This window comes from Ziziphus jujuba, chromosome 11, assembly GCF_031755915.1.
Source record: "Ziziphus jujuba cultivar Dongzao chromosome 11, ASM3175591v1".
NCBI lineage: Eukaryota > Viridiplantae > Streptophyta > Magnoliopsida > Rosales > Rhamnaceae > Ziziphus > Ziziphus jujuba.
In genome coordinates, this window is record NC_083389.1 from 8,828,944 (window position 1) to 8,842,519 (window position 13,576).

General features: G+C 34.3%; 2 protein-coding genes across 2 annotated transcripts; both read left to right on the plus strand.

Annotated features, from left to right (window-relative positions):
- Positions 1 to 1,816: 1,816 nt before the first annotated feature.
- Positions 1,817 to 10,247, plus strand: LOC107432078 (kinesin-like protein KIN-5C). Its single transcript, XM_016043138.4, has 23 exons — positions 1,817 to 2,040; positions 2,175 to 2,304; positions 2,917 to 3,075; positions 3,181 to 3,530; positions 3,605 to 3,743; positions 3,844 to 3,941; positions 4,031 to 4,187; positions 4,631 to 4,700; positions 4,788 to 4,864; positions 5,082 to 5,135; positions 5,228 to 5,308; positions 5,388 to 5,499; positions 5,586 to 5,672; positions 5,761 to 5,936; positions 6,037 to 6,198; positions 6,341 to 6,448; positions 6,788 to 6,946; positions 7,020 to 7,103; positions 7,203 to 7,408; positions 7,496 to 7,597; positions 7,849 to 7,958; positions 8,338 to 8,489; positions 9,721 to 10,247. The coding sequence occupies exons 1-23, from the start codon at positions 1,982 to 1,984 to the stop codon at positions 9,916 to 9,918; spliced, it is 3,030 nt and encodes a 1,009-aa protein (XP_015898624.3). The 5' UTR covers positions 1,817 to 1,981; the 3' UTR covers positions 9,919 to 10,247.
- Positions 10,248 to 10,387: 140 nt separating this feature from the next.
- On the plus strand, positions 10,388 to 12,733 carry LOC107409920 (pentatricopeptide repeat-containing protein At4g21065-like). Its single transcript, XM_016017340.4, has one exon. It carries the CDS (start codon positions 10,717 to 10,719, stop codon positions 12,616 to 12,618), a length of 1,902 nt encoding a protein of 633 aa, XP_015872826.4. The 5' UTR covers positions 10,388 to 10,716; the 3' UTR covers positions 12,619 to 12,733.
- Positions 12,734 to 13,576: the final 843 nt, after the last annotated feature.

The following is a 13,576-nucleotide window of genomic DNA, read 5'->3' on the forward strand; positions in this document are numbered from 1 at the left end:
AAAAATTTGGTAAAACTTTTTTAGATGGACCACTTCAAATGTCCTCGAAAAATGATCGGAGCCATCCCGATAGAAAGCCAACAATTAGAGTGTGAAAAATTCTATATGTAAGAACAGCTATAATCTGAAGCCATGCCATGCCGATGGGTGACCATATTAATGGATGCTTGAAAGGTATCTTTCAAATGAGAAGCAGAGGAGACGTATTTTTATAGAAGATGAGGAAAACAGCTTCCGAAGCAACCATATGAAGTGATAAAGCCGTGTACGCTCCGTTCTGCCAAACACTAAATGACCACCGCTTTGAACTTCAATAATGCAGTATGTTCGTGCACGTGTAAATCAAATGGCCACATTAATTGTAAGTTTTGCTCAATTTTGTAACAAAATAAAATAAAACTATTATGTATTTTCAAATTTAGTTATTACGTGTTGTTTGATAATGCGTTGATGTTTTGCTCTTTTTTTTTTTTTTTTTTTTAATATATATATATATATATATGTATATGATATTTTTTCATTACATATAATTTGGTAATAAATCTTCGGTCTCTATCCGTTTTTCATCTGAAACAAAAGAAATATTAACATAATATGAACTTGATGTGAATAATCCACTCATTTTGGAAAAATTCTTTAGAGCGGTTTGATGATTGTATATCATTTGCTTTAATTATTTTTAAATGTTTATTAATGTTAGTTGCTAATTAAAATTTATTAGGTATTTGAATTAATTACAAATTTATTGGAAACGTATAAATATTAAATTGAAAATTATTTGAAATTGTGATTACTTTGTTTATTTTTGTTTTAATTTGAGAAGTCTAGGATATTCTGATATCCATTAACTACTAACACTAACAACTATTTTTCAGAGTTTTGTTGGTTTTTTGTTTTTGAATAATTAATTGTATTTAATTTGTTTAGTTTAAATGTTTACTATATAGTTTTAGTTAACATTATCAGATAAGAGAAATTATTGTAAATGATAAAAAAAATTATTAATTAGAGTTTATTTGGTATTTTAATAAATTACAAATTTAAAACAAGAAATTATGATTTTTTTTTATCTAAAAAAATTGTGATGGCTTTTTGTTTTTGTTATTTTTTACTTAAATTTATTTTTGTTTTAGATGCCTAATAAATTTTAATATTCATTAAATACCACCGAAAAATATTTTTTATTTTTAGTGCAACACTAACAAATATTTAAAAATAAACAAATTACACACAATTAAATAGAAAAAAATAAAAAAAACCCAATGCATTATTAAAAAATTTGACAAAATGAAGTTTATAGAGTCAATTAATTTTTTTTAATTAGTATTTCTCCTTGTTTCATAATCTTCTTTATTTCAAAACTCTTTTCAAAAATTGTATGTGCTAATAAAATTTCCTTTTGTTTTTCTTTTTCACCCTTGCTTTTTATTTTTTATTGTTATTTTCCAGAGCTAAATTTTCTTGGAACAAACAGATCCATGGTGAGAAAGTCCAGCCTAACCATGGTCTATTTTCTTGTCCCGTTTTCCTTGACTATCACTCATAACGTTTAGATTTGGGTTTGAAAAACTCTGCATTGTAGAGAGGGGCCAATTTCTTTTGTCCAGTCCAATAGATCTGGGCCCTTATGAACACAAGAGCCAGGTTCAGGATCAACGGGCATGCTCCTTTCAAAACAAGGGCAGTATGGTAAAATCACTGTAACATGATTTCAACACCATCGAGACCGTTCAATCTACGTTGGTCAAAGTTCAGCCGTTAGATATATTTGGAGAGAGCAGCTCTCAAAATTCAAATATCTTTTCCATCCCGCTCTCTTTCACAATTCAGAGGTGAGAAAACAGAGCGAAAGATTTCGCATCTGAGAGACAAAAGGAGAGAGAGAGAGAGAGAGACAAAGAGACAGTGCTGCTAGTAGCGGATCTGAAACCAGCGCTAACAGTTTTGTTGAATTCGATCGCTGTCTCGCCGTAAATTCAAAATGTCCGGTCGCCACGAGAAAGAGAAGGGAGTCAATGTTCAGGTTCTTCTTCGTTGCAGGTAGTACCTTTTCCGATGTGTCGGTTATGCCTTTTTTTTTTGGAATGAACGTGTTATAAATCATTGCCCGAAGCTTTTTTTTTTTTCTTTTTTTTGTTAATTTTAGTTTTTATTTTTTATTTTCATTTTCTCAGGCCATTTAGCGATGAAGAGTTGCGGAACAATGCCCCGCAGGTTGTTACTTGCAATGAATACCACAGAGAAGTGGCCGTGTCGCAGAACATTGCTGGGAAGCACATAGATAGGGTTTTCACTTTTGATAAGGTCTTTCGGATAATTTATTTATTTATTTATATATATATTTTTAAACTAGTTTGCTTGATCTAATTAATCGTTTTAAAAGATTGTTAGTTTCTTTTGTCATTAATTTCATATATCTTTTTGTTGAGAAATGATAAATATTTTTTTCTTTTAATATTGGTTTCGAATCCAGAAAAAAAATTTCATCCTGTGTTTTTCTTTGTGGTTTCTTAACTAGTGGAATTTTCGGAGACTGGTCAGCGAAATGGCTTTGTATTCCGCCTTTGATGATTAAAATTTGATGTCTTCCAAAATTGGGTTACATGTGTAGTCTGGTAAAGTTAAGTGGTGGGAATCTAGTTGCAATTTTCATATTCATAATGATGGTGGTATTCTGGTTTTAGTTTCCTGCTAGTAACTTCATTCTCTAGCAATAAATTCTTAATCACTGTTGACACTCACTTCTCTGTCTTCAGTGAAATGGAATGCATGAGAAACCTTTGAAAGGGAAAAATTAAAAAAAGAAGAAAAAGAAAAAGAAAAAACAGAGTTATAAATAGTCTTGTCTGGTGTTCGCTTATTCCAGTTGAGTCTTAAGGGTTGAATACGCTAAAATTTTGTTAACTGTACTTTCAGGTTTTTGGCCCATCTTCTCAGCAAAAAGATCTTTATGAGCAAGCAGTGATTCCAATAGTGAATGAAGTTTTGGAAGGCTTCAACTGTACTATTTTTGCCTATGGTCAAACTGGTACGGGCAAGACGTATACCATGGAGGGTGAATGCAAAAGGTCAAAGGTATAGTACTTGTGTATATCTTCATTAAGCTCATCAGTCGATTCTATTTAATCATCTGTAAATCATGGGGTGATAGTTTGTTTATGTCATGGGAAATTGAAACAGAGTGGGCCCAATGGAGAATTGCCTCCTGGGGCTGGAGTTATCCCCAGGGCTGTCCAGCAGATTTTTGATACCCTTGAGAGCCAGAATGCGGAGTATAGTGTGAAAGTTACATTTTTAGAACTTTACAATGAGGAAATTACAGATCTACTTGCCCCAGAGGAAATTTCTAGAGTTGCTTTGGAGGAGAAGCAAAAGAAGCAGTTGCCTTTGATGGAGGATGGGAAAGGAGGAGTCCTTGTTAGAGGTTTGGAGGAGGAAATTGTTACTAGTGCTAGTGAGATTTTTACCCTGCTTGAAAGAGGGTCTGCAAAACGTCGCACTGCTGAAACTTTGTTAAACAAACAATCAAGGTGATGATCTATTACATACTAAATGTAAAATGTGAAGTTTCCTTGGCTAACTGATATTGTGTTTTCAATCCCAGTCGATCACATTCTCTCTTTTCCATTACAATCCACATTAAAGAGGCAACACCAGAAGGTGAAGAGCTAATCAAATGTGGAAAGTTGAATCTTGTAGATTTGGCTGGGTCAGAAAATATATCTCGATCTGGAGCTCGAGAGGTAAAGGCATTTCTGTTAAATTGCTGAAGTTTATATTATTAGATTAGGAAGTACTCTGTAAACTCTATACATACGAAAGCGTTTATCGTATTTTCAATAGGGTCGTGCAAGAGAAGCTGGGGAAATTAATAAAAGCTTATTGACCTTGGGGCGAGTAATCAATGCTTTGGTTGAACATCTTGGGCATATCCCCTACAGGTTTGGCATTGCACTTTGAGTTTCTCAGCTTAGTCTCCCATCTCCTTTATACTCAAATTACGATCTGACAAATTTATATTGAAATTCAGGGATAGCAAGCTCACACGGTTACTTCGAGACTCGCTTGGTGGAAGAACCAAGACATGCATCATAGCTACAGTTTCACCTGCTGTCCACTGTCTGGAGGAAACCCTAAGCACACTTGATTATGCACATAGGGCAAAAAATATAAAGAACAAGCCTGAGGTTTGTTTTTTCCTTCTTATTTTGAGCATCTAAGCTTTTGTCGTTTTGACTACCTTATTGCCCCTGTATATACTGAAAAGAGAATAACCCTATTATGGCTAACCATCTGTATACGCCCCTGTTATGGCTAACCATCTGTATACGCCGAAAGTGTATACTTTTGTATGTACTTTAATTGCTTTACTAAAAATCTGCGGAACTTCTCTTAAGAACTTTGGATATGTTTATGTAATAGTTATTTTGTGTTTTGAATTATAGCCGTTTTTGTGGAGTAGAGTTTGCATGCATTGGCTTGATAGCCACTATTCCTTTTTCCCTCTTATTGACTGCTATTTTTTGAATATGATCTACGACTGCAGATGAAATCCTTAAGTCTTTTGTCATTTTGCTCAGTGGTTTATCATTGTTTCTGTATGTTTATTCTTTGTTTTGGTTACTTGCAGGTGAACCAGAAAATGATGAAATCAACTCTTATCAAGGATCTTTATGGTGAAATTGAACGCCTCAAGGCAGGTGAGGTTCTCACATTTTGGGGTGTTAGGTAATTGGTTGTAACCTGTGATAGCAGATTGTTTTTCAATGCTGTCGTTTTTTGTTCAGAGGTTTTTGCTGCACGTGAGAAAGTTGGTGTATACATTCCGAAGGAGAGATACTATCAGGAGGAGAGTGAAAGGAAGGTATTTCGTTTTCTCCCTTTTTCCTTCCCTAATGTTTTCACTCTGTTGCCACAGCTTTATAGTCTAATTGGTATTCTTAAGATTTCATGACCATGATTATTGAGCTAAAGTTGCTAATTTTGGAGAGTTCAATTTCTGTGGTTACATATTTGTATAATATAGATATTTTTGTTAGTTTGCTTTTTTGAATATTGACTTTCGTTTTCGTTATGCGTAGGCCATGGCTGATCAGATTGAGCAGATGGGGCTTGTGCTGGAAACCAATCAAAAGGTTTTATAATCTGACATTTGATTCAAAACATCGTAATAATCTACTTTCTACTTTTTTGTTATTAACCTTTACTTTCATGATATGTTACACAGCAAATTGAGGAGTTGCAAGATAAATATAATACTCAGGTTCAGCAATGTACTGATTTGAGCAACAAACTGGATGCCACTGAAGTAAGCTGATTTCAATGTGTTTTTGTTTATGATATGAGGCACGTATAAAATCTAAATGATTAGGGGAGAAATTGTGCAGAGAAACTTGAACCAAACCAGTAAACTACTCTCCAATTGTGAGGAAGAATTAAGAAAATGCCGATATGCTTTAAAGGAACGAGATTTTATTATTTCTGAGCAAAAAAAAGCAGGTATTTCGAATATTCTTCTCCATGAATCTTTTTATTTTCTGTGCATTGAGATTGTTTGTATAAATGTTGTTAAATTTGTGAAACAGAAAATGCTTTAGCTCATCAAGCCTGCGTTTTACGATCTGACTTGGAGAAAGCACTACATGATAATGCTTCACTATTTTCAAAAATTGGTTAGTAGTCAAAAAGTAATTAGATTTTATGTTGTGATTTAGTTATAAATTTACTGAGTTGTTTGTTTTTGGATGTGATATGATACAGGTAGAGAGGAAAAGTTGAATACTGAGAATAGATCTGTGGTGGACAATTATCAATTAGAGCTTTCAGAACAAATCAGTTCTCTTCGGAATATTGTTTCAAAATCGATGTCTCGTCAAAGTGAACACATTCAGTGTGTTGAGAAATTCTGTCATTCTTTTATAGACACACAAGATAGGGTAAAATTATGAATACTTTCCACCGTTCGATTTTGTACTGTGTTGGTGATATTTTTAATCTTTCTTAACTTGTGCATGAATTGGAAATTCCTGCATTTAGGCTGTTATGGACTTGAAGAAAAAAGTTCAATCTTCAAGGGCTTTGTATCTATCACATATTGAGGCAGTGCAAAATGTTGTTCGCTTGCACAAGGCAAGCTCAAATGCTTCTTTAGAGGAAATTTCATCCTTGGCTGCTGCAAATGCTCATTCTATTGAAGAAGTAGGTAGCAATGGTTTGAGTTTCTTTGTCTCTTGTATTTTTATCCTTTCATTTCTACTAGTCTTTACTTTGGATTTTTTGATATTTTGATATTTGATGTTTCTTAATTTTGATGTGTTTATTTTGATTGTTTGTGAACCAGTTTCTAGAGTCAAATTCCAGTAAAGCATCCTCAATATTTGATGATCTTCAAAGTTGTCTGTCAACTCAGCAGGGTGAAATGGTAGTCTTTGCAAGGGAGTTGCGACAGGTTGTGCTCTATCACTTAACATTTTTCTTTTCAATAGGATTTTGTCATTCTTTCTAATTTTCAGAATTTTGAGGTTTTCATTGACAGTAATTTGAAGTTTTATTATCGAAGTATTGGTCTAAGAAGCATTTTCCTCCTATTTTTTATTATTTCCTTAGTTTTTTTTTTAATTAATTAATTAATTTTAATGTTTTGCAGTGATTTTATGTAGCTAAGAAAGAAATGTGGTTTAGTTTGGCTGTCGTTGCAGTGTTTTGTGTACAAATTACAGTGTATTATCTCCTATCTTGCATTACTCTGACGATGTTCTTGGTTTTTCCCCTGATTTTCAATAAACAGAGATTTCATGCCAGTATTGAACAAACAAAGAGCATATCTGAGTACTCTCAAGGATTTTTGCATAAGCTTTTGCAAGAATCAAAAATACTTGAAGATCATGTGACAACAGTTAATGATTTTAAAATGAAAAGCATTGATGAATTTCAGAAGGCCTATGAGGTAAGATGCATACAGTTTTTACTGGAAGATTATATTTTCAAAGTATCTGATAAGTGTAGTTTATGTTCTTCAGGAGCAGTCAAAGTCGCATGCGGAGAATCTTATTGCTAGTATTACTAATTTAATATCCAATCACAGTTGTGAACAAAAAGAGATGGTATAAATTGATAAAATCTTTATTTATTTATTTTTTTGTCTTTTATATAAAACTCCTTTCTTTTATTACTCTAGTTTTACTGATGTCTTTTGCTGACAGGTGTATGCCAAGCTTGATGGTCTAAGGGACAGTGCAATTGCAGATAAAGCGTTCTTTGATAGTCATATTTCTTCAGTGGGGGGTATTACTTCAGATGCAAAACGAAAATGGCAATCATTTTCAGCACAAGCAGAAAAGGATGCGAAAGATGGTGAAGATTACTCTGCTGCAAAGCATTGTCGCATGGAAGTTCTTCTACAACAATGGTAAGTCCTTTATTTTTTTGGGTGTGCTGTGTCTTACTCCATAACAAATTAAATATTCTTTGATCTTCCCTTCTCCATTTGTTTCAGTGTAAGTACAGCTGATTCAGCTTTTAAGCACTTGAAGAGGACACAGGAAACTGTAAATGAGATTGAGAGCAAAAGCGTATTGACTCTTGCCGAACATATCAGGTAGTGCCCAATTTTGTTGAGTCCTTTCTGTTGTATATGTGGTATAGGATTTCTGTATTAATTCCCGATGTTTCTTTTGCACTTGTTCCTCTGTATTGTGGATGATGTACCTTGGTTATTGCTTGTTTTGTTAGAGGAAGAATATTTGTGAGTCAAAAATAGGACTCTTGTGTTGTTCTTGGAATAGCGTATTGGAAGCCTATCATTTCATATTCAACCAGGCAAAATCATTTTGATATTCTCCGGTGCAGGAATGCTTCTGATTGCAATGAACAACATGATGTTGAGATCACTTCTGCAAGGGTTGCTGCTGAGGAAGATGTAGCAAAGAATGCCGAGGATTTCCTTCAGCACGTTAATGGTAAGTTAATGATTAATTCCACGAGCAACTTATGTTTTATTACTTGGAATATTGAATGGATTCAATTGAACAAGGCCTGTCAGCTATTATTTTATAACATAAGGATCATTTATACTCACAAGTCATAAAGTTACTAGGTCGCTTGTTAGTATAAAATTTTATGGTCGATTTATATATATTGATACAGTAATAGCTGAAGGTAAATTATGCATGACTAACAGCTGAAGGTAAATTATGCATGACCACCTGGTATTTTTTTCTCTGTGTTAAAGTAAAAACATTGTAAGAAATTGGACTTCCATATCCTTATGAATTCTTAGTTATTCTCCACATACCTTTATACTGGAGATGTGATATTTGGTTTTGGAACTTGTTACAGGCATGTATGCAGAGGAGCGAGGATCTATTTCTGCAATCTTAGACACTGTAAGAGATCATTCAAACACGATTGAGACATTCAGGGAGGATCACTCTGGCCAAGCTGCGTCAATTGAGAAAAAGGCACAGGAAACATTCCGGAATCAATACATGGTAAGTTGCTATGGCATATGTTAGTTACATGGTAAATGAAAAAGAAAGAATGATAGCTAGATAGAGAAAAGAAACCAGCTGCATGTTATTCTTATTTGACCGACCCCTATGCATTTCTTCCATTTCGTTTCTTGCATAAACGAGGGCATCAAATCTATCTTCTTTTTATTGAAATAGCGAAAACACAAGGAAGAATCTTCCTTAGGGCTAAGGAGGGGCTCAACCCATCCTATCCAAATTTTTTGGAAATATATATTATTAATAATAGGGTGAAAAACACAAAACTAGTCTCCTTAAACTTTATAAATAACAGATAACACCCTATGTCGATTTTGTAATTAATAAATGATTACATATTTTTAAGACAAAAATACCCTTATTCTATTTGTAATATGCATTAAGCTATACAACATAAATATTTTACATTAAATTGATAAATTATATGATATTCTGATTAACTCGAAGTAATATAAAATTATACTAGTATGAATAGGAATATAAATAAATTTTACAGATTTTTTTTGCTACAATATTTTATACCCACATATTTTTTTTTTAAAAAAATACAAAATGAAAATGAAAATAAATAATATAAATTTAAATAATGGGTCCAAAGGTTATTTTTGTATTTTTCACATGGTAATTTTTTAATTTTTTATTTAAAGTTTTTATTTATCTAATATTGAAAATTTACGTTCAAAAAAATATAAAAGATATTAACTGGTAGGGGTAATATGAAGATTTTAATCCCTATAGTTTTTATATGTAACTTTCAATAGTTTGGAGGGGTTATTTTGTATGTCTATTTTTGGGGGTAATTTTTAAGTCGTTATTAGTTATTAGTAAGTCTTGTGTATTTTACCCTTAAATAATATTATATGCCATAACAAAATAAATACAAAATAATCTAGTAGCTCATGAACTATGTCAATGGGGTTTGAAGGATAATCTTGGTAATGGTTGTATCTCTTATCTTAATCTCTTTTCTAGTTTATGTAAAGCTTTTTGTTATGAAAGGAGTGTTTTATCAGATTGTTGTTTGTAACTTTTGATTAATGAAATTCTTATCCATCAAAATAGAAAAAGAAAAAAAATGCCATGAGAACCAAGTACTTGGGATAAAATATTTTTTTGTTCCCTATGATTCCCTTCATACATTCATAGTGACAGGGTAGATGTGCTGTCGTGTATTCCAATAGTGACCTTTTTTTTTTTCCACAATCATGTGTAGGATTATGATCCTAGCGGCACCACACCAACAAGATCTGAGCAGGACATTCCGTGCAAGAAGACGATTGAGTCTCTTCGAGCCATGCCAATGGAGGCTCTTGTTGAAGAGTTTAGGGAAAATCATTCGTATGATTCTTTTGATGGGAAAGAGTTAAAGCCCTCACTCATCCCACGCTCGCCTCTTACCCTACTCAACTAATCTTGCCCTGTGGTTTAAGCTTCATTAATTTGTATCTGTATTATCCAAGTCTGTACTGTTATTATTTGCCGTTTGAAAATTTTAAGAGGTAAAAAGCAGGTGGTAGATGGGGGGATGCATCTGCTTATTTCTAGTTTGAAGGTAAATCAAATAAATCCCGTCTTGGGATTTACCAAATCTGTAGCTCCTTTACAGGAATGTATATTTAGGTAGAGCACACATGTGGTTAAAGCTTTAATCACTACATACAATTTCTGTAATTCTTCTTTCTTTTTCTTTATGTGACGCCACCTTTATTAGATTAATATTACAATTTGGCCATTTGTTTATTTTCTGTGGTTCATTTCTAATGTTCTTCACAAAGTTTTTTACATTTTTTTTTTTTGTTAATTGTTATGTAAGATCTTGTTATTCCCTAGCTGAGAAATCTGCAAGAAAACGTTAATGAAATTCGTATATAAGTTGAGAAGTGTCAGCAATTGGTAAACCACTACATCTTATAATCTTTAGTGTTCTATTCATCATGGATCTGTTTGAATTTTGTGTGAACAACGACCCTGAAATTACTGTCGTTTTGCTTTTGGGAAAAGCTCGATTTCGTTCGAACTGTTAAAGAGTTGGATGGCCAACGGGACGTGGCTTTTTTTTTTTTTTTTGAAATTATTTTTTTCGAATTAGCCGTTTGCGATCATCGAATTTATTTCAAAATTTAAGAACTAAAAATTTTGACCATACCAAAACGTAACAGAGCAATGGAAGTTTAAAAATTAGTTAGCCGTTAATGCAACTGGAGCTGTCATGCTCAAACTAAGAAAACAGAACTTCCCTATAGCAGGCCATGAAAAGCTTAGGCTCTACTTGGCTTATACAGTTGCTGCCTTGGCAGATACTAAGACTCCTCAGTTTCAGGAGCACAACTTTGTACCTACCAATAACCACATTCAAGAGCTTCAAGAATCTCAAATTTTGCCCTTTCGTGACCCCAAAGTTTGTGTCTCCTCGCTGCTTGGCAGTAGAAGCGTCTTCCAAATCAGGCAAATTCATTCCCAATTGGTTGTCAATGGAATGCTCCAAAATCTCATTGTTGCAAACAAGCTTCTTTACGTTTATGCTCATCATAAAGCAATGGACGATGCCTATGCCATGTTTCATCGGATGAGGGGGAGAAACGCAGTAACTTGGAGTGTAATGGTTGGTGGGTTTGCTAAGGTTGGGGATTATGCTACTAGTTTTGGAATATTTAGAGAGCTTATTCGTTGTGGAGTCACACCGGATAATTATACATTGCCTTTTGTGATAAGGGCTTGTAGGGATATGACGGATCTCGTTACTGGAAAATTGATTCATGCCGTTGTTTTGAAACATGGGTTGCACTCGGATCATTTTGTTTGTGCGGCGTTGGTGGATATGTATGCAAAATGTAAGCTAATTGAGGATGCCCGTCAACTGTTTGATAATATGAGTAGTAGAGACCTTGTTTCGTGGACTGTTATGATTGGTGCCTATGCAGAGTGTAGGAATGCTTATGAGTCGTTGGTTTTGTTTGATCGGATGACAGAGGAAGGTGTTGTAGCCGATAAGGTTGCTGTGGTATCTGTTGTTTATGCTTGTGCAAAGTTAGGGGCAATGCATAAAGCGAGACTTGTCCATGATTATATTTGTAGGAACAAGTTTTCGTTGGATGTGATCTTGGGGACAGCTATGATCGATATGTATGCTAAATGTGGGAGTATTTGTTCTGCGAGAGATATTTTTGATAGGATGAAAGAAAAGAATGTCATTTCATGGAGTGCCATGATTGGAGCTTATGGGTACCATGGGCATGGTAGCGAAGCTCTCGAAATATTTAGAGTGATGTTGAGAAGTGGAATATTACCAAATAGTATAACCTTTATTTCACTGCTATATGCTTGCAGTCATGCAGGTTTGATTGAAGAAGGTCTTCGATTTTTCTCATTGATGTGGGATGAATACTCTATAAGACCAGATGTTAAACACTATACTTGTATGGTTGATCTCCTGGGACGTGCAGGGAGACTCGATGAGGCCTTAAGATTGGTGGAGAGCATGAAAATTGTGAAAGATGAGGGGCTTTGGGGTGCTTTGCTTGGGGCATGCAGAATCCATGGAAATGTTGACCTAGCAGAAATGGCAGCAAACTCTCTTCTTCAACTACAGCCGCAGAACCCAGGGCATTACGTATTGCTTTCAAACATTTTTGCCAAAGCAGGTAGATGGAAAGATGTGGCGAGGATAAGGGATCTGATGTCCCAAAGGAAACTAAAGAAAATTCCTGGTTGGACATGGTGTGAGGTTGATAATAAGATTTTCCAATTTAGTGCTGGAGATAGGAGTCATCCTCGGTCTGAGGAAATTTACGGGATGCTTGAGAGTTTATACAAGAAATTGGAGCTGGCTGGTTATGTCCCTGATACCAACTTTGTGTTGCACGAAGCTGATGAGGAGGTTAAGGTAGGAATGTTGTATGCACACAGTGAGAAGTTAGCAATTGCGTTTGGCCTTTTGGCCACCTCTAATGAAACTCCTATCAGAATTACAAAGAATCTCAGGGTTTGTGGTGATTGCCACACGTTTAGTAAGTTTGTGTCAGCCCTTACAGAAAGAGTGATCATTGTTCGAGATGCCAATCGGTTTCACCACTTCAAGAAAGGGGCTTGTTCATGCGGGGATTATTGGTAATTGGCTTATATGTTATCATTGTCCTCTTGAATCTTGATCCTCGTATTATGACTGGAATACGCTGATGTACTTTAAAAATTTATAAAATATTTGAGAGCAAAGAAGATTTATTGTATTTGCATGCTAAGTTCTTTAGCCACAAACAGCCTTTGGTAAACTGCTGCTGAGCCACGACTGTTGCTTATAGTGTCTTGATTGCAAGGAAGCTGAATTTCTCATTATTTTTGAAGCAGAGTGTAACTACGGCTTGTGCCATTAATTCTGCTAAAATCATTCTCACAATGCCATTACAAGCACGGACATGAATCTTCCTTTTTCCCGTTCTGCCTCTGGTAGGAGAAATAGAATACTGAACCTCTATCTCTTCCAGTATTTTTTTTTTTTTTTTTTTTTTTTGATTCTCATAAATGATAACGTGTGCTCTGTTTCTTCCTGTATATGTCTTTGGGTACTTGCTCATATTAATTCTTTTAAGAGATTTTGAGGTATTATTTCATTTTGGATATGTCATCGTTTGGTTATCCTCCTATTATCTTAAATTTTTCTTGTTAACTTTGATTGTTGGTTCACTTTATGTGTGACGAACTAAACACTAAGGGAAGTTTTCGTATGTTGGACAGGTATTCTTCTTAACTCTGATCTCCTGGCAAGGATCTCTATCATTCTTTTCAATAAATTGTCCTAGTAAATCATAAAGAACTTCCATTTAAACCAGCACTGAACCTAAAGCTCGTTTTTGCACCAAAAGCAAAAATGTATCCCATATCATTATTAAAAAGACATGCTTTATGCTCCAAATGTGAATGCCTATTCTACAATTAGGCTAAGTTAGAGTAACCAAGGAGTAGAAATATTACCATTAAAAAAAAAAAAAAAAAAAAGGAACAGGATGTCCATACAAATTATAACCAATCAAAACGAAAACTACCAGTTCAATCCAATCCAATCTTATTGGATG